The sequence below is a fragment of the Carassius gibelio genome, chromosome B5 (genome assembly GCF_023724105.1).
Source record: "Carassius gibelio isolate Cgi1373 ecotype wild population from Czech Republic chromosome B5, carGib1.2-hapl.c, whole genome shotgun sequence".
NCBI lineage: Eukaryota > Metazoa > Chordata > Actinopteri > Cypriniformes > Cyprinidae > Carassius > Carassius gibelio.
In genome coordinates, this window is record NC_068400.1 from 41,806,042 (window position 1) to 41,830,896 (window position 24,855).

The 24,855-nt window shown below is 37.7% G+C and overlaps 1 protein-coding gene across 1 annotated transcript in view; it reads left to right on the forward strand.

Moving 5' to 3' along the window:
• The first annotated feature begins 7,236 nt into the window (after positions 1-7,236).
• Positions 7,237-24,855, forward strand: part of LOC127958836 (5-hydroxytryptamine receptor 7) — a 32,920-nt gene continuing 15,301 nt past the window's right edge. The window contains exon 1 of the mRNA XM_052557847.1: positions 7,237-7,933. Coding sequence (XP_052413807.1) covers positions 7,473-7,933 — 461 coding nt within the window. The 5' untranslated portion in view covers positions 7,237-7,472. The remainder of the gene's footprint in view (positions 7,934-24,855) is intronic.

Sequence of the window (24,855 nt, forward strand, 5' to 3'; positions counted from 1 at the left end):
ATGCTTCTCCCATCATTGCATGCTAGAAACTGACCTGTTTACAATTTCCATCAATTTCCATCCAAAGTGGATCTGCTTTCACACCCAAGAGCTCTGTTTGGGGTGTGATTTATGGGCTTGAAATGAATTAGGTACTGTTTTGGTAACATGGTCTTGCTGTAGTCACACAATTATTCCACCCTTCTGCCATATTGTGTACCTTTCGTCATTTTTGTTTGTGGTTGGAGGAACTAATCTGAGTGTATCCTGCAGATAGTACATGAATACATTGTGTTTGTATGTTTGAGTAAGGCTTATTCTAAAATTGCAATGGCTTGCTACACAAATACGGCTATCTTCATGTTGTCATTTTACTGTACCACTAAATACATAGTGCAGATTAGTGTAAATAAGCACTGAGCTGCTATTGAGAAATTGAAATGTGCTGATAGATAGAATGTAATTTCAGTATTTTCTGGCCCAGGGGCACAAATGGTATGCAAATCCTAACCCTTCCTTAAATATATTCCAAGAAAACTAACTCCCTGCACTTCGAAAAAAACCTCCATCCAGTATTCCTATTCTATGGAGCCAGAAGAGTCTCAATAAAGATAAATGCACACACTACAGTCACATATGCACACACAGGATTCATACATGCACACACATGATTCATAAATACACACACAAGATGCACAAATGCGCACAAAATTCACAAATGCACACACAAAATTTAAAAAGCACAGAAGATTCACAAATGCATACAAAATTCAGAAATGCACACAAAAATCAGAAATACACACACAATTCAGAAATGCAAACAACATTTACAAATGCACTCAAGATTCACAAATGCACAGGACAAGATTCAGAAATGTATTTCTGATGCACACACACATATATCTTGATTCACAAACTGCTTGCGGTCTGTGAACTTCACTGCATTTGTGTGTGAATTTTGAGACTCCCCTGACTTGGCTCGACACACAAATGCTTTTTTTTAAACAGGGAATGATCTGCAACCAATCAGATATCTCCCTTGTTTTAGCCAATCACAAGAATGCACCCCATGTGGGGGGATTGTTTACTTATAAGCCAATCACATGAACGTGTTCATACAGCAATTGTATTAAATTGTATGAAAATACAGATGTTTAGATTACAATTCAGGTTTATTTTTTATTATTTTTTACTAAATATAAATTTAAAAATGTCTCAATACATATAGCCCAGTGACTGCAGAAAAAAAGTTAACCATGGATTCATAAATTTGCAATAGGCAATTATTTCATTTTATTGAAATATTTTAATGAAAGTAAAAAAAAAAAAAATAAATTAAACCTTTTTGAATATTTAAATATATCTAAATATTATTTTGGATGCAATATAGAAGTCACTTTACTTATAATATTCAGTCCCTACATGAAGAGAGAGTCAGTGGTCCGCTGCGAGAGGAAAGTGGCTCTCTGGCTGCGAAAAGTGGGTCTCCGGCTGTCGTTCGCTTAGGAAAGTGAGTTGATCGCTGCGTGAGGAAAGTGAATCGTTCGCTCAACTTCGCTGCTTGAGGAAAGTGAATCGTTCGCTGAGGAAAGTGAGTCGCTCGCTGGGTGAGGAAAGTGAGTCGTTCGCTGCTTGACTCGTGAGGAAAGTGAATCGTTCGCTGAGGAAAGTGAGTCGCTCGCTGGGTGAGGAAAGTGAGTCGTTCGCTGCGTGACTCGTGAGGAAAGTGAATCGTTCGCTGAGGAAAGTGAGTCGCTCGCTGGGTGAGGAAAGTGAGTCGTTCGCTGCGTGACTCGTGAGGAAAGTGAGTCGCTCGCTGGGTGAGGAAAGTGAGTCGTTCGCTGCGTGACTCGTGAGGAAAGTGAGTCGTTCGCTGCGCAAAGTGGGTCGCTGGCTGCGCAAAGTGAGTCGCCGGCTGTGTGAGGTAAGTGAGTCGTTCGCTGAGGAAAGTGAGTCGTTCGCTGCGTGAGGAAAGTGAGTCGTTCGCTGATTGGCTTATAAGTAAACAATCCCCCACGTGGGGTGCATTCTTGTGATTGGCTAAAACAAGGGAGATATCTGATTGGTTGCAGATCATTCCCTGTTTAAAAAAAGGCATTTGTGTGTCGAGCCAAGTCAAGGGAGTCTCAAAATTCACACACAAATGCAGTGAAGTTCACAGACCGCAAGCAGTTTGTGAATCAAGATATATGTGTGTGTGCATCAGAAATACATTTCTGAATCTTGTCCTGTGCATTTGTGAATCTTGAGTGCATTTGTAAATGTTGTTTGCATTTCTAAATTGTGTGTGTATTTCTGAATTTTGTGTGCATTTCTGAATTTTGTATGCATTTGTGAATCTTCTGTGCTTTTTAAATTTTGTGTGTTCATTTGTGAATTTTGTGTGCATTTGTGTATCCTGTGTGTGTATTTATGAATTATGTGTGTGCATGTATGAATCCTATGTGTGCATATGTGACTGTAGTGTGTGCATTTATCTTTATTGAGACTCTTCTGGCTCCATAATTCTCTCTCTATCTCTTTTTCTCTCTGACTGCAGAGACTGGTCTGTTGACTGCTTGAATGGTCTGATGGATTGATGAATTCTGGGACCTTCTGATCTCTCCCTCTTTTTATGGAAATCATCCAATTTGGTGCTAACATCTCCTTATGATTGCAAGATTTTATGCTTGAAAGATTCATTCTCAATAGACATTTTCCCTGCAAACCTTAGATATTAACTAAATGTCAGTAATTCAGCGGAGTATCCTTATGTGCCTATTTCGGCAAACCTTCGGTGCTATTGAGATCATTCATTCTGTATCATCTTAAGCCCAATTTAATTTGAATTAGCACACACTTATTTGAAAAATCATGATTTATCCTTATTTTTATTTAGACCTAACTAAATGCATTTACTTAATCATATGAACATGTATTAATACACATACCCACACACACTTAAGTGCTATAAAGCCAACCTTTAGACAGCATCACCTGACCAATTAATACTAGAACTTACCTATTATATTCTATTCTGTTCTATACGGTCTAATATATTAATATAAAACACACCTTGCTATGTGCAATGTGCAAGACTAACTGAGACATGTCACAGCACTTGTATACTGTTGCTCTCTCGTTTGTCTGATTGCTTCTACTTTGTAAGTTGCTTTGGATAAAAGCATCTGCTAAATATAAATGTAAATGCATAGGGAATATTACTGAAGAGAGTGATGACTGACTGACTGAAGCTTTATGGTAAAAAATATTTTGCATGCATAATAATTCTTAAGTACGCCATTACTAGTGAATATGTAATGCGTTGTATCTTTTGTTACAGTGTCTTGCACCAGATACCCAGAATGCCCTTAAATGCTTGATTTTTATTCTAGTAATTTAAGGCAGAGGAAGGTACAGTGACAGAGAATTGCTCTCAAGCTTGTTATGACTCATACACACTTACTTTCTCTTATACTTACAGTCTTCAATCCCAGGAGTCGTGAGAACCAAGCAGGTTAAACCTATTCAGGAAGCAAGGTTTGGGAATGCTTTTGAGTTGTAACTCAAATACATTGGTACGTGTTTGTGCATTTAGGTTTATTGATGGGCTGACATTAGAAAAATAAATAAATACATAATTGATAGATAATCTCATGTTCTGAGGCGTATTAAAACAGCAAAACTATATATTGTTAATCTTTAGCTTTTCTTATAAAAGATGTTTATTTTAGAACAAACTAAGTTTTTAAGAGATGTTTATTTGTAAAATCAATCCAGTACAAATGTTTACGAGAAAAATACTGCATACCTGCTCTCCTTCTTGTGAGATATTTCTAAAAATAACCCAGGAAAGGTCACTGCTATGGAAAAACTGTTAAATTTATTGTCTCTAAAAGCCCAGGATGTCCTCTTTATGACACAGCACTTAAAACAAGGACGTGTGTGTTCTCACAGAAATGTATGAAATACAAATGTCCTCTACAGAGAAAAAAAAAAAAAATTCAACTGTGCCCAGGCATTCAAAAAATAAATAAATAAAAAGGCAAAGCTTTAACCCCTTCATGTTTGGAGAGTTCCATTAAATGTGAATGCAGCAAAAACTGGTTTGGTTTTGAATGCAAGCTTCAACAAGCATAGTAAAAATAAATCTGGATTGCATGAAATGTTTCAAAAGTCATCATGAAAACTTCAGTCCAAAAGACAAATAGCATAAGGAATCGTCTATTTAAAATAGTTTGCACTTTGAATAGTTCATCAAAGTGTTCACCCCTTTTCCCCAAAGGACTCCTGTAAACCTTTGCAGCATGAGAATTCATGTTCTTGCCACTGCCATAGTTCTGGACACATTTCTTCTTTATTTCCCCTGTGCTGTATGATTGTAAAAACACAAGAGTAAACACTGTTTTATTATGCAGCCACAAACATATCTTCAAGCTTAGCAGACATCTCAATTAATTATTAAAATGTCTACAGAGAGAGAACATAATTACTGGAAGGAAACTTAGCTCTGCCACATGATCCCAAATCCTAAGGGTGGAGATTAAGGTGATCAACAAAAAGCGGATAATATCTATAAAGCAACAAACTATAAAAGGCTCAAAACTGTTGTCATTAAAATAAATAAAAGTGCATGCAGTCACTTCACAATATACTGAACTGTGAAGCAAAGGCAGCGGACGGAAACATTTTTATTTCTTACAATGAGAAAAGTGTGTAGAATTTACTTTAAAACAATTTTCACTCAGAAATTGCTAATAAATGTACAAAATAATAATAGTAAACGCAAAAAACACATTGAATTAAACTTGTATTTTCTTGTAAACCCAAATCGAGTAAAATAATTTTTTCAAACTCTCTTTTTTTAAATGTTCTGTCCATTTATTTTTGATGAGGAACAAACTACTTCAGATACTTCAGAGATTTAGTTTTCTAAATTAAATGTCAAATTGTGATTAAGACGCATTGCTTGATGCAGGTTCGTGTTAGATCTGTGTCATGTCTTGATCTCATTCTCTTCTTGAAAAAAAAAAATTATTATCTTTATCATAGAAATGTTATTAAATTATAGACTTACACATATGAGATTTGAGCATAAACAAACATGTTTCCCTGACTCATAACTGAATTGTAGCCTTTCAATATAAACGAGGTAATTTTAGCAGCAGCTCTCATCAGAAGCAAATCACTGCAATGAATATTAATTTAAGCTGACACTCATCAGCAGCGCTCTGCATGTAACGCTACTCTGAATATTGACCAATACGTCTTGAGGGAAGCAGTGAGCATGCTGGGTAAAAGCTGCTTGGCTTTTATCTTTCTAGCAACACTTGACCTTGAACATCGAAAGAAAAGCCAACATATTTTGGGTCATAGCATACAGCCACTTTACTGGCATGGTGACTTCTGGTAACTGGAACACTGGCCTTTCTAGCAAGCGTGAAATTAGTTTAAAAGGACAGTCCTCCCAAAAGTGTTTCGGTTCCCATTGACTTCCATTATAATTGTTTTGTCCACACTGGAAATATGTTTTGAGTGAGTAAATGATGACAGAATGAAAATATCCCCTTGAGACAATCCATGATGATGAGTTTGTTGCTTCATCAGAACAGATTTGGAGAAATAAAGCTATCACTTGCTCACGAGTGAATGGGTGCCGTCAGAATGAGAGTCCAAACAGCTGATGAAAACACAATTTTCCACACGCCCTAGTTCATAATTTAACATCTTGTGAAGTGAAAAAAGCTGGGTATTTGTAATAATACCATAACATTGCTTCCCTAAGTGTAAAAGTTTACTCATCCGAACAAATTTATCTGTGAAAATTTGATGTGTGAAGACAACCGTATTATGGATTGTGGACTGTTATTTTGGTCAGAATCTTGGATTAGAGTTGCGTGGGTAATTGTGATGTTTTAATTAGCTGTTTGGACTCTTATTCTGACGGCACCCATTCACTACAAAGGATTCATTGGTGAGCAAGTGATGGAATGCTACATTTCTCCAAACCTGTTCCGATGAAAAAACAGTCTCCTCTACATTTCAAATGGACCGAGTGAGTAAATTGAATTCCTAACTTCAGTCCAAAAATCTAATCCTGTAGCTTTAATTCATAACTTTATAAAATTAGAAAAAAGAAATGATGCATTCAGATACTAACATAAGGCCCTGGGGGTGACATGCCCCATCTGTTGGACAATGACAATGAAGATGATGGTGATGATAGCCGCTTTGACCACATTGGCCCGGGAACATGCTGTCCTGCTCTGTGCAGTTCTCCACTTCAGTACAGATTCATTTTTCATGCCACTTAACTCCACGAGGCTGAGTGCTCACCATTCACTTTCAGTACAGGATGTCTTTTTTGTTGTTGTTTTGTTCAAGCACTGTTTCCGTAGCTGTCAGCTGATTGGTTTCGATTGTTCAAATTTTCATGGCTTTTGTTCTCTTAGAGCTCTGCGTGGTGTTCTGAAAAAGTCTGAAATTATAAGCATTTTCAGCTGGCGGTTTATCCAAAGTGACTTACAGTACAGTTACATCATGGACAACTTCCCCTGAAGCAGCCTGGCTTTACTTTTCTGTCATGAATCGGCCCTTTCAGAGTCTGAACCTAAAACATTTAAAAAAACAAGGTTAAAATAAAAGTTTGCATAAGAAATTTCAGCCTGTGAATTAATACACCACCCACTCAATCTCCAAAACCCCGCCCTCTGTTCAAAACCCCGCCCCTAGTCCCACGTCAGCTAGTCCAACTCTAATATGCAAAACAAGTTTCCTGATGAATTTAAAAACGGCGTTCATATTATTATTATTATTATTAATATTAACATAATTATCACGAAGATGGTGATAAAGTATTATAATTAATGTTTGTTTATAATGTATGCATAAAATTAATATTTTAGGTTTTATTTAAAAAGTTGCTTTAAATGGTGCTTGTGGGCCATGCGTGTTTTCTCAAAACAGTGATGACATCTGTGAGATTGTATAGGAAAATCATTTTATTTTCACTGTCCTAATTCTAACATGTCCAAAAATATAGCATGTGCGATGCTATATAAAATGTTATCTATGTTGTTACGCAACCAGGCATAAAACTACAGAAACAGTAAAGGAACCAGTGCCAGAGACATAAACTGAGAGATGCGCTTCCTCCAAAATAGAAGACAGAAAACATCTCAATGTAGGTGGAGCTGAGACCACTTCCCTTTGATGAGAAAGTTACGCGTTTAACCTACTAGAGTGCGCAATTCTCACGCGCTTCCGAGCTGTCATCATTCCATCAAGTCAGGCACAGCTTCTCCAAACGCGCGCGTTATACTCCCAAACCCTGGGGATTGTCCTCCTTCTTCACGGTTGTTTAAGTTTCAATCTGCTGTTTCCGCACAACTTGCCTTTTTTGTTTCGGAGAGCCCGAAGACACCGTGGATCTGCGCTCGCTTCAGCATGCGTCTGGCGCGCGGAGCGCACTCTTGGCGAGCTCTTCATCATCATCATCATCATCAGGCGCAGGGATGATGTTCAACTCATCGCGCTCGCTGGATTTCTTCTCGTTCTCTCGCCCTGAGCTCGCGTCGGAAGTTCTCAATGGTTCCTCACACTCCTTCTACAACATCTCAGTGGCCATGTGGAACACATCCTGCGGGGAGCAGCTGCTCGATTTCACCGCGTCGGAGAAGATCGTCATCGGAATGATGCTGGCCATCATCACCACCGTGACGGTGATTGGGAATATGCTGGTAGTGATCGCGGTGTGCGTCGTGAAGAAGCTCCGACAGCCGTCCAACTATCTGCTGGTGTCTCTGGCCGTGGCGGATCTCTCCGTGGCTATCGTGGTGATGCCGTTCGTGATCGTGACGGACCTCACGGGAGGAAAGTGGCTTTTTGGAGAGGTCTTTTGTAACATCTTCATCGGCATGGATGTGATGTGCTGCACTGCATCCATCATGACTCTGTGCGTGATCAGTGTGGACAGGTGAGTAGCTTCTTCTTATCAAGTCGTTAAGGTGAAGCTTTAATACAAAGTGACTTTGGTCCAAGAACAATCCTCGTGGAGGAACCCGAGGGTGTTGAACACAGTGGTGGTGGTTTATGATGGATGCAACACATGGTACTTGGGATTTGAATCTACAACCCGTTTAGTGTCAATTTTTTTTTAATATAAAACATTTATTTATTTATCGAGCTGCATGGACTCCACAAATCACAGTTTTTTTTTGTGCACAGGAAAGTGTAGGCTAATAAAGAATTCAATTTTAGAGGAAATTGAGATTTATACATCATCTGAAAGCTGAATAAATCAGGTTTCCATTGATGTGTGGTTTGTTGTTAACTATTTTTAAAATCTGGAATCTGAGAGTGCAAAGAAAAAAAAAAAAAATTCAAATGAGGTTTTTAGCAATGCATATTACTAATCAAAAATTTAGTTTTGATATATTCACGGTAGGAAATGTACAAAATATCTTCATGGAACATGATCTTTACTTAATATTCTAATGATTTTTGGCATAAAACAAAATCAATAATTTTGTGTTTTTTTTTTTTTTTTTTTTTTTTTGCCATTGCTACAAAAATTCTCTTGCGAATAAAGAATGTTTTTGTGCTCCAGGGTCACATATATTCATATAGTAAAAAAGCTGTTTGGCTGTTCGCTGCACACGTCACGTCAGATATCTATCCAATCATAACTGCTCCATATTGTTGCTCATTTAATACGACTCCTCTGTTAATTAAGCATCAGACAGTACTAAACTGCTCTGGCATCTTCCCTCATTCGAATGTCAAGACGACTCTCTGGACGTGTCCACCGTACAGCAGAAATTAAGACTGACAACTGAGTGTACTGTCCATGCTCCAGACGGAGAACAGGGTCAACACACCTCGAGTGACATCACGAGGGGGGCGCTGAGAGACCCTGATTTAGTTTGACACGTCTGAGGAGCTAGTGTCCTTCCTGTGGTCCACTGTATTGATTGTGCAGTTTTCACGTTCACATATGGCTATAATAAAGTGTTATGTGATCGAACTGTTCATTCAGTCAGCCATCGATCTATATGTCAGAGTGGCATTGAACAAACGTGTTACAGCGCTCCTCCGTCTCTTCATTCTGACCTTCTTTTAATTTATTTTTTAAAGAATGCTTTTGATACTCACGGGACACATTTTTCCTTATTTTTTTTCCCCAGCACATTACGTCTGCTCTCGCTTAGTAGACACATTTATATAGCAGTCTCGTATTCTTTCAACAAGCACTTGAGGGGTTTTCAGGAATATATACAAACCCAGTCTCCTATGATGCTCGATCCATTAAAAAAAAAAAAGCTTATGAGAAGTGGTTTGAGGAAGGCTGGGAAGGATTGCTTAGTGCTTCTCTAGTTCTTGAGAATGAAGCGGTGTGATCCGTCTGCTCTGGATTTATTAAATGATGATTGTGCAGCTGCCGTTTCGTGATGAGATTACCCAGTCTTCACACTGATTGGCTATTAATTTAAAACGGATCTAGTATTTAATTAGGACATGTACCTGGATACACATGCCCTCTGAATGACATTGTATATGAATATATTTATTAGCATTAAGATACTTTCAGGCCTCTTGTTTTTTCATAGTGTGAACCAGGGATATCTACAAGTCCGAACCATGGAAGACAGGTGTAGTGTTAAAAAAATATTTTTTTATTTAATGACATTAGTAGCACAACGATTTCAACTCAGTTTTGCTGTTATGCTGATTTTAAGAGCATATGTTGCATAATTTTATAAAAACACCACCATGGCTCTTTAAGAATCTTTTAAGGCTCTTTTTTATGCTCTTAAATTAATTTTACAGAAGATAGCAGTGGAGGATATCTCCTAAACAGGAGCTCAGTGTTCAACTATCCTACTTTTCACAAATGCATGACCTTTGATTCAGTGCACATAGATAATTTCAATAATGCATGTGCAAATACCTTGCTACTACTGCCTTATCCTCATTTGTCTTCAAAGTGAGGTCATCTTTAAGGACCATTTACTATGTTGTCAAAATCTTGAGGTGTTTCCAACAGAAGAAGCGTCTGGACTGTCTGTGCACTGGACAATCACAGTCCAAAGCGAGGAAAGACCTCTAACAGTAAGAGAAATTAGCTGGAGTTGAAGAAAAAGGAGGCAGATGATTGACAAATTGAGTAATTTCAGGCTGATAAGATCACAAGTGTTTATCCCTGATTTTAAAATCAACATTAAATCAAATAAATCAACACACATCTGTGCTTACTGGACATGATTCATCATTGCACTCAAAATGTCACGCATAAATATATCTATAAACATTCCCTAAAGTCTACTTACTTTAATCTAGCAATAGATAAACATGCATTGAGAGCTCTGGGAGTGTGAGAAAAAGAAATCGACAATCATAAACAGAGAGTGAAGGTTTCTCTAATGGGCTCGGTATTATCTCGTTAAATACATCATCATTATTTCTCCAATGGAAAAGACAAATCACCCTCGCACACAACCCACAGATACTCTATTAAGTATCCATGAGTGAGCTCAAGCTCTTCATCCGTCTTACTGAGACGTAGACCTGACTCTTATTTATGTGCATATTGTAGTTTCATCTCAGGGTGAAGTGACAGTGATGAAACATCTCGTTCTAGTTTAAGTGAATGCAGTGCATTTTTTAAATTTGCATTTTTCTAAAAAATAGTTTAATCCAAAAGTATTGTTTAGTGTAAAACATGTTGAAGATTAGCAGATGAGCTGTTGGTTCATTAAATGATAAGCCTTTTTCTCTAAAAAGCTGTTTATTCAGCGTAGTGAAGCCTTTCCTCCATGGACGTCCATTCAAAAAACAAAACAAAACAAAATGTACTGCCAGACCAGAAGTGTTAGCTTTTCAGCTAATGTTTGGAGGCTTGCCTTCTAGTGGTTTTGTCTTTTTTCATGACGTGTGACTGGGTGATGTTCATGAAATATGATAATGTGAATGCATGGCACTTCAAAAATCAAGTATCAGATTTGTTGCATTATTAAAGAGGATACATCAAAAATACAAGTAGCACGCTTTTGCTTCAATACACTGAATGCATTCACAATACTATCTTATTTTCAACTTTTTATTCAGTTTTTAAATAACATTTGACAGTATTGCTGGTTTTATTATATTTTTGTGTGTATATACATACACATACATGTAGCGCTGGGTTGTAATTGATTATAAGTAATCTGGATCATTTAATCTGATTATATAATTGTTATAAAAATATATGTAATGAGTCAAATATACAAGTTCTCACGTGAAGATAAATAATATATTAAATGTTTTACTGTTCAAGTGTGTTTTTTTTTACTTTTTCTTTTTTTTTAAACTAGTTAATCATCAACATTTCTAGAGAAGGCTGACGCAAATTGTGTTTTTATGTTTCACTTCTCTGTTTAGTTTTATGATAATGTGCCTGCACATTTATTCTTTGGAACTATAAAGTGTTTTATAAAAACTCTAAGCACTTTTCAGCCCTTCTGTAAATGTAGTAAGTTTAGGACTTCAGTCTCCTTGTACTATCCTTGTTAAATTGTCAAAGCCACATACATACCCACATTATCTCTATTTTACTTGGTCACTTCAGGTCTGGTGCTCCTGTTGAGATTAATAAATTGTGATATCAATTATTCAAGCGAGTGACATTAATAGTTAAACTCCAGCGTGAGTAGTAACTCTGTCCGTTGTGCAAGAACTAAAAAAAAGACCTCTTATATGTTAGACGGGGGAGATGGGAAGGGACAGATTCGCATTTAAATTGCAAATGCGATGCATATGGTCTGGATGTCTGCTAGAATTAAAAATGAAAACGGACACAGATGTAGTTCAGGTTAAAAAAGCAGGTTTTCCCAGTGGTCCAGGAACTAGCCTCAGGTCTCAGGTCTCTTCTCGAGTGTTAGTGGCATGTGATGCTGTTTCTGCTCTTATGACCAGCTCGGTGGAGGCAAAACACACCTGAGATCCACCTGTCAGTGTCAACCCAAGTGCAAGTCATTTCCCCTTGTGCATGCAAAAGCAGAAAGAACAGGAGAAACAGTTACTGTGATTTTTCTCATACTAATATTTTATATAACCACTTAAGAGTACTGCTCAAGAAAACATGCTCGAATCCCCTAAATGATTGGGGATCATCTTGCATGAGATGCTCTAACCAGAAATGATGACAAGCATTAATATGCTTTATTCCTCATAGAGGACGGATGAAGTTTATAGAGTTAACTCTACAGGACATTTCAGCAGTAGATGTTAAAGGAAAAGGCACATCCGCATATGACAGTCAGCAGAAGTGAGAGAAAAGTGTTTAATGATTAAAATATAGATCTTTTTCTTACAAAAACACATGGATTCATTACAGGAAACCTTTAAGGCCCGGTATACTTACATTTAGATTTACATTTAGTCATTTAGCAGACGCTTTTATCCAAAGCGACTTACAAACGAGGACAATGGAAGCAATCAAAAACAACAAAATATAAAAAAAAGGATTAAAAAAATATTCTTCAAACGTAATTGACAAGAACAAACTGATTTAATGTTATTTCAAACAAATTCAGGCCAAAGTTAGTTCAAACCAAAAATGACGTTTTTGCTGAAAACTCCACCTTCTTTGATGTTTCTCATTCAGCGGAAGGCAGGCGGCAAGAGAACAACGTCTCCAAGTCACTAGCAACATAAATACACCGTGTCGAATAGCTGAGCTGCTACAGATATATCCACACATGTACGATCGCTCGTGGACAGACTTTAAAGATTCAGAGAAAGCAATTAATTCATGCAATGAAGCTTGGTACCCGAAGCAACTTAGAGAAACATCAGATGCAAGTTTTCAAAAGCCATGAAAAGAACAAAAGGAAAGGGGAAAGATCAAATGTAGCAAGTACCAAAATACTGCTGAGTGAATTTAAAAGGTATACAATTAATGAAATGTCACAGGAACATACAATAATAAGCCTTTGTTTTTATCAAATCATGACGTCACATAAAAAAAAGTTTAATATATATATATATATATATCACAAACACACAAGCACAGGTTTGTTTTTGAATCCTCTGATGCGTTCCTCAGTGCACTTCCATTGTAAAGTTCATTACTGTATGTTACCAAATGAGCAATGAAACAAAGTAATTTTCTGTAATAAATGTTTTTCTAATTATACTGTAAGCTAGTTCACCATCTTGTCCACCATACAAGCGACTACATCTAGTAATATAATAAGGTATAATCAGGGGTGCATATTATTTTTTCAGCCTGGTTCTCATAAGAGAACCTGGAGATTTGGTTTGGTCCTCACACTGCAAATAGCGTGGCTATTCAACTATAAAATCAAATCAAGTGATGAATTGCAACTATAAAAAATGAATTAATAATAGTTATAATAGTATTACAATTTATTTATTTATTTTTTTATATTAAAAAACAGTAAATAAACTAAATAATAGTGTGCAATAATATCATTAAAAATAAAAAGAAATCCTAGTATTAAATACAAATGCATTTATTTTACAGTAAATAAACTTAAAAATAAAATGCTAATATTTTCTACCACTTTGTTTGTTTGCCTCTTTAAGAAGAATCGATTTTTGTATTCCCCAATTTTAAGTCGCTATGGAAAAAAAGCGTCTAAAAATAAATAAACAAAAGCGTTTACATCAAATTCAAACTTAAAGACAGCAGGCTTTTATTTTGGCGGGGAGCCGGAAAGTACCTATTCGCGCTTCCGGATTTAGCGCAGCTGACTAAAGCGCGTCAGAGGAATGAATGAACGTCACAGTTTTGTATTGTGCTTTGAAACGGTAGTCATAGAATTTCATTTGAATTAATTTTGCAAAAAGATGCATGTTCAGTTGCAGTAGATGTTAAAACGGCAAACTATTGCTTCAGTCTGAAATTAAGAGGTTATTTTGAGCTGGTTATAAGCTTGTTCATCACCAGATATCTTGATCCATATGAGGTGTAAATGACCGCAAAAATATGTATGTGTGTGTCACTTTAAATGTGTTGTGTGTGCGCACGCACGCTCTCTACGTAACGTAAGCTGTAACGCAGGTAGAAGAAAGAGGTGCGGACGAGGAGCACATTGTGGTTCTCACATGGCGTTTACAAAAGTTTGATATATATATATTGTAAAAGGTGGATGCACTTTAACGTTTTGGTTCATCTAGTACCCTTTGGCAAGCGGAGCGAGGTATGTGTCTTTATTGTGTGTTTTGCATGTTGTATTTTAAAGTAATATATAATTTCGTATGGCACGTGTTATTTGTCGCTCTTTTGGTTAATTTCTCATGTATGTAATAATTTATTTGCCTTTTGGGTATCTGTAAATGTGTATTTGTTTAAGTAATCTGTCATTTGTACACAAGTTTTTTATTTATGAGTATATTGTTTCTTTATGTAGTTTCACGGTGCTACAACACAACGTTTCTCGAAGTCACGGTTAATGGCGCTCAAAGCGAGCGAAATAAAGAAGATTAAGCACCCGTCGAAACTCTCTGTCTCGTTTGTCGACGCCAAGGGGCTGCTACAGTGAAACTCGACGCTTATCGGGACTCTGCATTACTTCGCTGCTGCCCTGTTCGAGAGAGTTCATCACAACGCCGCACGAGGATCAATCAGCACGGCGCAGCGGACGTTTGCGCAGTCACAGCGGATCGTGACGTAATTATAACTGGTTAAAGGGAAAGATCGCAAGGCGGTAACAAGGCACCGTTTAACACTACAGATGAGATTGAGACTGTGAGTTAAATCGTATTCCCACGTGAGCTGCATCCATTCATTGGAACTCTGTAAGTTGACATGTTCAAATGAAAAGGAGAATATTTTTTGGACTTTTAAATTGAAGGATAAAACTACAAGAGACATTTAAATTGAATAAGTCAAATCACAAGAAAATATTCAAGTTTGCTTGATTATTTAAAGACTATAAAAACTTGTGTGTTAAATTTGAACGTTGATTGTTGAAGATTTATCTTGGACATTTAAAAAGTCATACACAAAGAGTACAGTTAACTTTATTACTGTTTGTAAACTGACATTTCTGATCTATTACAAGGGAAATATTTAAATGTTAAAAGTGTTTACAGTTGTGCATTTGTGTTGATTCTCCTTGCTAACATTTTGAGTGCTTACATTTTAGAGGTCTGATGGAAATGGTATCACTTATAGCTTAAGTTGCCCAGTTTAAAGAAGTAAACAACATTAAAGAGGCCATGGAAAACCCACCTGAAAAGGAAGTTGAACCAGTTGAGGAGATACCACTTCCAGCTGAAGAAATAAGTAACCCACCAGTGCAACAGCTCAGAGCAAGCTCACGTGAAAGAAGCTTAACAGAGAAAGGTCGAGAGATGCATGAGCTCGAAGCAAAGAAACAGGAAAAGTCCTTCCATAAGACATATGAGTCCTGGAAGCAGGCTGCAAGAGAGGCTAGATCAAATTTGAAAACATTCTGTACACGTGAAGACCTGGATCAAATACAGCAGGACATTCAAGGCAGACATGATTCAGTCTATCAGCGTTATGAAGCAATTCTGCGTAACCACACTACTACTCCAGACATTGTTAAACGTATGGATGCCTGTGCTGAACTAACTGCAGAGATCACTGATCTTGTCAGTAAACGACTGGAAACATTTAATGAAAGTTACAACGAAGAACTTGTGAAGGAAAGAGTAAGGCAAGTGCTGAATAAGGATGAATATGGATCCGTCTTTGGATGTACAGTAACAAACACAGTCGTTTCAGAGTCATCACTGGGATCCGATAACCAATCCAAGACTTCTAAAGTCTCAAGTAAGCGTGCTGATGCACAGGCAGAATTTGCAGCGAAACTGGAACAAGCTAAAGCTTTACAAGAAATTCACAATCAACAAGCTAAGCTTGATAAGATGGAGCATGACTGGAAGCTTTGTGAATTGAGAATGTTAGCGGAGATAAAGCAGAAGGAGGCTGAAATGCAGTTAAGGCTAGTTGAGGAAAAGAAACGGCTACAACAGCTACAAGTTGACAAAGAAGTTAAAGTAGCAGCAGCTCGTGTCAAAGTGTATAACGATTTAGAAGGCAACCTTCATCGCTGTGAAGATGACGAAGGCCCTAGCATTCACACTGGCTGCCAAAGGACAGAGCTTACATCTCAACTGAACCCGGAAGCACAGTCGTTCCTACCTCAGCAAGCATCATGTGAAGGATATGGAGTTACATCACCTCAGGAAACTGCAAATCTAGCTCAAGCAATAGCAAACTCACTAAGCACACATCGGCTGCCTGTTCCAGAACCCACTGTCTTTGTTGGTGACCCTTTAAAATTCATAGATTGGAAGATGTCATTCATGGCCCTCATTGATCGAAAACCTCTTCCTTCTGGTGAAAAAATGTTCTATCTGAAGAATTACCTTGCTGGGGAAGCTCGCAAAGCGGTGGAGGGATATTTCTACAGAAATTCTGAGGATGCGTATCAAGGTGCCTGGAAAGTGTTACAGGAAAGGTACGGGAACTCGTTCGTCATCCAAAGAGCGTTTCGAGACAAGCTGATGAGATGGCCCAAAATTGGAGCAAATGACCCACTGGCATTACGAGACTTCACAGATTTCCTACAAGGTTGTGTCGAGGCAATTCCTCACGTAAAAGGATTAGCCATCCTAAATGATTCTGAAGAAAACCACAAGCTGTTAAAGAAATTCCCCGAATGGATTGTGAGAAAGTGGAACCGAATCGTGGTGGAAGAGCTAGACACATCAGGTGACTATCCAAGTTTCAAATGCTTCACAGAATTTCTGCAAAAGGAAGCAAAAATAGCTTGTAACCCTATAACCTCTGCACTATTTGTGAATCAAAGGAACACAGATGAAAGGTTCCCCAAGCGTGCTAAGGCTCTCAGTACAAAGGTTCAGGTGAAGGACTTGAGCTCAAAAGGACCAGAGACGTACAGCTCTAAGCCAAAGACATCGTGCCTTTTCTGCAAAGATGAAAAACATCACATTGCCCAATGCTCTACATTTGCTAGAAAGACTATTGAAGAAAAGAAAGCCTTCATTCACGAAACCCACCTCTGTTTCGGATGTCTCCGAAAGGGACACATGAGTAAAGACTGTAGAAGAAGACATACATGTGGTACGTGTGGTCGAAGTCATCCTACCTGCTTACATGAAGAAAGGGATAAAGCTCCTTCAAAGGACCCTAAAGGAGCATCTACGAATGTTCAAGCAAGTGAGGAAGTTCATAAAGTCATGACACACGCACTCACTCAATGTTCTCCTGCTACTTCCAGCATTGTACCAGTTTTCATCTCTACAGTGGACGAACCCCAAAGAGAAGTACTAACTTATGCTCTACTTGACACCCAGAGCGACTCAAGTTTCATCTTGGAAGATCTTCTTGAAAGTTTGAATGTTGTCTCACAACCTGTGCAATTGAGGCTCAGCACCATGACAGCTGCTGACACGATCACTGCCAGTAAGAGAGTCTGTGGACTTAAAGTAAGAGGACTACAATCTGCAAGTTCTATACCACTACAGCAAGCATACACAAGAGACTTCATTCCAGTAGACAAGTCGTATATTCCCACCAAGCACACAGCGCTTCAGTGGAGTCACCTCAGACACTTAGCAAGTCAGCTGTCACCACTTTTGAACTGTGAAGTCGGACTTTTAATTGGATTTGACTGCCCATCTGCTCTAGCTCCCTTGGAAGCAATTATAGGTGGTGAAAATGAGCCTTTCGCGCAAAGAACTGTGCTTGGGTGGAGTATTATAGGCCTGTCTAATCCACACCTTGACCGACAAGGAAATCAGAGTTTTGTCCACCGTGTTGCAGTAAAGGAAATACCTGTCCCATCGGCCAATGATATCCTGAAAATTCTTGAGTCAGATTTCAATGAAAAAGCTTATGAGGATAAATGTGTGTCACAAGAGGATGTTCGTTTCATACAGCACCTCAGTGCCAATATTCATCAGAAGGATAATGGACATTACGAGCTTCCTCTCCCATTTAAGTGCAGCAGCCGACCCTCACTACCCAACAACAAAGGGCTAGCAACTGCTCGACTACAACACCTAAAGAAACGGCTCAAGTCCAATAAACAGTATTATGATCACTACAAGGCTTTCATGGAAGAAATGATTATCAAAGGTGATGCAGAACAAGCTCCAGCTATACTAAGTGGAGAGACAGTGTGGTACATCCCACACCATGGGGTGTACCACCCTCAGAAACCAAACAAGCTGAGGGTGGTATTCGATTGTTCAGCAAAGTTTCGTGGTATATCATTAAATGACACACTTCTGACTGGGCCTGATCTAACCAATTCCTTGGTGGGAGTGCTGTGCCGTTTCAGAAAGGAGCCAGTTGCAGTTACCTGTGACATAGAGAAGATGTTTCACCAGTTTCTCGTCCCACCTGATGAACGCAATTACCTGAGATTCTTATGGTGGGAGGGTGGAGACTTGGAGAAAGAGCCTCAAGAATATCGCATGGCAGTCCACCTCTTTGGTGCCACGTCTTCACCTGGGTGTGCTAATTTCGGCCTAAAGTACCTGGCACAGCAGCACAAGGTTAACTATCCTTCAGCCTCAGCATTCATTGAGAAGAACTTTTATGTGGATGATGGGTTAACCAGTGTTCCCTCAACCAGTGAAGCCAAAGAACTAATAATGCAAGCTCAAAGAGTGTGTAAACATGGAGGTTTGAGGCTTCACAAATTTAACTCAAATAAGGAAGACGTTCTGAGTTGTTTAAACCCGTTAGAAAAGGCAACAACATCAAAGCCTCTTGACTTTAATCTTGAAGCAACACCAGCTGGACGTGTTCTCGGCATTCAATGGTCAACAAAGGATGACACATTCAGTTTCAGCATCGACCTTAAGGATCAACCATTGACTCGCCGTGGTATTCTGTCTGTTATAGCCTCTCTATATGACCCTCTTGGGTTTGTCGCCCCATTTATTCTACAGGGAAAGTGTATCCTACAAGAACTTTGTAGTAGAGGTACTGAATGGGACAATGAACTTCCTGATGACTTGCGTCCTCAATGGGTGGATTGGAAAAACGATCTTCTGAAACTCAAGGAAGTATTGATACCAAGATGTTATCACCCACATACCTTCAGTGAAATAGTCAGAACAGAGTTACACCACTTCTCTGATGCGAGTAATGTAGGATATGGTGCTTGTTCCTACCTCCGCTTCAAAAATGAAAAGAGTGAAGTCCACTGCTGTCTGGTGATGGCTAAAGCCAGGGTCTCACCTACAAAGGTCATAAGTATTCCCAGGTTAGAACTCTTAGCCGCTGTCATATCTGCCAGAATGAGTGTCATGCTGAAAAATGAGCTGGAAATGAAGATTGACCAAGAGTTCTTCTGGACAGACTCGCAGGTCGTTTTAGCATACATTAACAACGAAGCCCGTAGGTTTCATGTTTTTGTCGCAAATCGAGTGCAGCTGATACGAGATGTCACAGATCCTAGTCAGTGGTGTTACGTAAATACAACAGATAACCCTGCTGATTATGCATCTAGAGGGCTTAATGCGTCTGCCATCTCTACATCAATGTGGTTATCAGGACCCAAATTCCTGTGGGAACAGGAAGTAAATGCAACACCATACACACCTGTGAACCTGCTTGTCGGTGATCCTGAAGTTAAATTAGTCCAAACCTTTGTGACCTCCGTCAGAGACGGAGCAGACATCCTCAGTCGCTTAAGTCGATTCTCTTCTTGGTCTATGCTTCTAAGGGTGGTTGCAAGAATAAACCGATTGGGCCACAAACAGATGTACAACGGTGATCATGTGACAGTTGAAGAACGTGAGAGAGCTGCTAAGGTGGTCATCAAGCTTGTACAGCAGCAAGCATTCTCAAAGGAAATGCAAATAATTGAAAGAGGAGAAGCTCTACCAAATTCAAGCGCACTGTACCCTCTGGATCCTATTTTGGACAATGGCATCCTCCGTGTTGGTGGGAGGCTAAAACACTCATCTCTCAGTCAAGATCTAAAACATCCTGTAATACTTCCAAAAGGTAACCACATCACTAAACTAATTCTGTCGCATTACCACACCAAAGTTCGTCACCAGGGAAGAAGCCAAACTCAAATGGAGTTAAGAATGAATGGATTCTGGATCATTGGAGGCAGTAAGTCCGTCGCTAAGTTCATACACAAGTGTGTGCAATGTCGGAAACTCAGACGACCAGCTGAAGAACAGCGTATGGCAGAACTTCCCAGAGAACGTGTTGAGGTTTCCGCTCCATTCACGTACTGTGGTATGGACTGTTTCGGGCCATTTATTGTGAAGAGAGCTCGTAAGGAGCTTAAGAGATATGGCCTATTATTCACTTGTCTATCATCTCGTGCAGTCCATATTGAAATGATTGAGGACCTATCTACAGACTCCTTTATCAATGCCCTAAGGTGCTTTATCAGCCTCAGAGGAGCAGTTCGCAAACTTCAGTGTGACCACGGCACTAACTTTGTTGGAGCTAAAAATGAATTCGCAAAATCACTGAAAGAGATTGACACCAACGCCTTAGAGATCTTTCTTACAGAAAGGCAATGCGAGTTTGTCTTTAATGCTCCTTCTGCAAGCCATGCTGGAGGTGTCTGGGAGCGGCAGATACGTACTGTGCGAAATGTACTCAATGCCACACTTGCTTTATGCCCAGGCAGGCTTGATGACGCATCACTCAGAACGCTGTTCTATGAAGCAATGGCCATTGTAAACAGCCGCCCTCTAACGGTAGATGGTATTAATGATCCAAATTCACTCGAACCATTGACCCCAAACCATCTGATAATGATGAAATCTGATGTTGCTCTTCCACCTCCAGGAAAGTTTGTAAAACAAGATGTGTATGCCACTAAAAGATGGCGCAGAGTTCAATACCTAATCGAACAATTTTGGAGTCGTTGGAAGAAGGAATACCTTCTCAACATTGCAGCACGTCAGAAATGGCATATTCCTCGCCGTAACCTTCAAGTGAATGATGTTGTAATCATCAAAGACGATATGCTTCCCAGAGGTCAGTGGCAATTAGGCCGAGTGGTGGAAACCAGTGAAGGAAGTGATGGTCTTGTAAGGCGAGTTAAGTTGCAGTTAGGGGAGCGAAAACAAAATCAATGCTCCAAGCCCACAGTCATTGAAAGGCCCATCCAAAAATTGGTGGTACTTATTGAAAATGAGTAATCAGCGACTGCTTTGTGATATCATTGCATCAGACCATGCAATTAAGTTCTATAAAACCTAACATTTTAGACTTCACATGCATAAAAACTGTGAAGGCGGTCATATTGATGTTCAGAAATCATGTTCTGATTCATTCACAGTTCGTTCTGTTCTTTCATCATCTCATAATTGGTGGGAGTGTAAATGACCGCAAAAATATGTATGTGTGTGTCACTTTAAATGTGTTGTGTGTGCGCACGCACGCTCTCTACGTAACGTAAGCTGTAACGCAGGTAGAAGAAAGAGGTGCGGACGAGGAGCACATTGTGGTTCTCACATGGCGTTTACAAAAGTTTGATATATATATATTGTAAAAGGTGGATGCACTTTTACGTTTTGGTTCATCTAGTACCCTTTGGCAAGCGGAGCGAGGTATGTGTCTTTATTGTGTGTTTTGCATGTTGTATTTTAAAGTAATATATAATTTCGTATGGCACGTGTTATTTGTCGCTCTTTTGGTTAATTTCTCATGTATGTAATAATTTATTTGCCTTTTGGGTATCTGTAAATGTGTATTTGTTTAAGTAATCTGTCATTTGTACACAAGTTTTTTATTTATGAGTATATTGTTTCTTTATGTAGTTTCACGGTGCTACAACACAACGTTTCTCGAAGTCACGGTTAATGGCGCTCAAAGCGAGCGAAATAAAGAAGATTAAGCACCCGTCGAAACTCTCTGTCTCGTTTGTCGACGCCAAGGGGCTGCTACATGAGGTGAATATATATAATGGGCTTATACTCGGTGGCAATGACTTTATTACCTTACTTGGGAATCATGCTGACAACCTCTGTGTAAAGATCTGTTTTGGATATTCAAATCTTTATTAGATAGTCAAAACTTTTATTACGGTTCTCTGCAAGCAGAGGCACATTTGCACATCCAATAATAAGGAAGAATACTTGTTTGATTAATATGTCACCTATCCATTTTTTAAATTTGTATAAAGTTTATAAATAATTTGGTGGTTTTGTTTAAAAACGATTATTTTATTTTATTATTCATTATATTTGCACATTTACTGAATAAATGCTTTAAATTTTTAAATGTAAGTCGACGTGAATTCAAAACCAACTCTATTTATCTTCAATGTATTTATGTTTCTGTTCAAATTATGAACAGTGCTAAAGGAAAAATGCTTATATTTATAGAAGTTAGATTTTTCGCAAGTACTGCATTTCTGTAACAATGAGTTTTAAGTGACGTGATCACCTAAAGAAACATCTTCATATTGTTCATGTCACGTTTCATGTCTGAACTCCATTAAAAGTTCAGTAAGTGCATTTTGATTACATTCATTTTTGGCAGCTGAAAATCGTTGTGAAGCCTTAGTTTTCACACACTGGCCCACCGCTTTATCTCGATTAAAATGATTTGAGACGGATCAATAAACTGTGATCTCTCACAAGTTATACGAGGCATTAACCATCACAAAAGCCATTATTTGTGCTTGTCTGAGACGAGACTTTCAGTCACGTTGCAGATGTGCTGAATTACATATGAACTGATTTAGCAATATTATTGCACATCACAGTGGAAACTTCAGCTTCATTAATGAAGAGTTTCTTCTTAAGTCAGTTTTCATCACATGCTGATAGCATCTGAAATTAGAAAATAACAGAAACATTCAGCCAAAAACTTCATTTATTAAAACAGTGCTTTTTTTAATAGGTCCTTAATTAGGTGAGAGAGCTATATATAGATTCGACCTAATCGATTTGTACTTGAAAAAGTCAACTCCGGATTTTGTTTTATACTCTAGAGATGCTTGCTCCATTTTTTTATTTAATATATCAATTTAATAATTTTCCCTTTCCTCTTTAACACATACCTGAAATGACATAGTTATTTTAATAAGGAAATGTACATCTCTGGAGAAAGATATAATTGCCCTCATATAAAGTCCATTAGAAACCCTATCTAACATATAAAGACAGCTATATATTTCATGAGAAAATAGTTAAATACAGATAATATTTTCATTAGAAACCCTTTGTGCAATAAAGGCAATAATGGTCATTAAAACCATTATTGTCCACTTTAATAATAACAATTTCATCAAAAGTGTTTGGCTCATCATTTAATTACTGTATAATTTGAATACTAATTCATGGAATATTTTTTTTAATTACAATTGAAAATCCTAAACGATATATTTTGTAAATAAGATATATTTTTATGCATCTTATTGTAGGATTTAAATGTCAAGCAAATGCGATACATTGGAAACTGATTTGTTTTATATTTAATCTGCTTCAGTTATGGACTGGTACAAAATAAAAAATAAATAAAAATGTATTCATGCCACTTGTGCTGCACGAATCTCCACAACAATAGGTTTATTCTTCTCACAACAGATTTCATGTTTTCCATCTGTGCTGGTTTTTCTTCAGCTGGGAAGGTCATATAAATGTATGCGGACTGGTTCTTGATATTAATGTCTTCAATCGGATGTGCAAAAGCTCAGAATAAATGACTAAAATATGGGGAAATGAGAACAAATAATCATGAAATAGAACTGGAATAGATGTCCACTGAATAAGAAGTGGCAAAAATAAATAGTTTTTTCCCCCCAAGTGGTTTGTTGTGAGGTCAATAGCAAATAAGTGGTCAATAAGTGGTTAATAACTAAAAGAATCAGGGTGTTTTTGGACAGTAGCCAGAATACCTTTTTATATAATCCTTTAATATAATCCTTTATAATCTTTCAAAAATGGCATCTTGAGTGCAGTGTAATGTCTGTGGTCATCATTGATCATTAAATAATCATATAGTACCATGATATATACAGTATATCACATATTTTTTATGGTATTTAGAAGTTTTTATGCTTACCGAGGCTGCATTTATTTGTAAAAAAATTAAATTAAATTAATAATAATATTGTGAAAAATTATTAGATTTTTAAATTTTTTTATGGTAATATATTTTAAAAAGCAATTTAGTTCTGTGATGCAAAGCTGTATTTTCACCATCATTACTCCAGTCTCCAGTGACATATGACACTTTTGAAGTAATTATAATATCCTGATTCAGTGCTTAATAAAAAAAACCTTCTTCTTATTAATGTTGAAAATAATGTGCTGCTTAATATTTAATTTTATAATATATTTTTGTAATAATTTTATGATTTTTTAAAATATATTTTTAGAAAGTTTAAAGTACAGTATTTATTTTAAATAGTTTTTTACTGTAAGTCATTACTGTAACTTTTGATAAATTGAATACCGACTAGTAGAAATTATTTAACTTAAAAAATATATTAATACTGACCCCAAACTGTGAAACGGTAGTCTATATATACAGAAGACACCACAGTTCAAGAAAAAAAATGTTGCAATTATATTTGAGACATGTAAAGGGCACATTATGGGATGCATGAGTGAAACATGTTAAATCTGTATTTACATACAGTGGCATGATCAGATGTGTTAGCACAGAGGGTAAATGTGCATGCTTGTGTATGCATATACTTAACATTATATAATCTCTGATTACATAAACTAGCAAATTTTGTTTTTATACTTTTATTTACATTCTTGACACTTTCCTGCCAAATGACTCACTCATAAGGACCACATAATGTTTAAATAGCAATTAAACAGATGGGTTGCTAAGGATGCAAGTCAAGTGCTTAGGCTAGAGATCTGGTGCAAATACAGGAACGCATA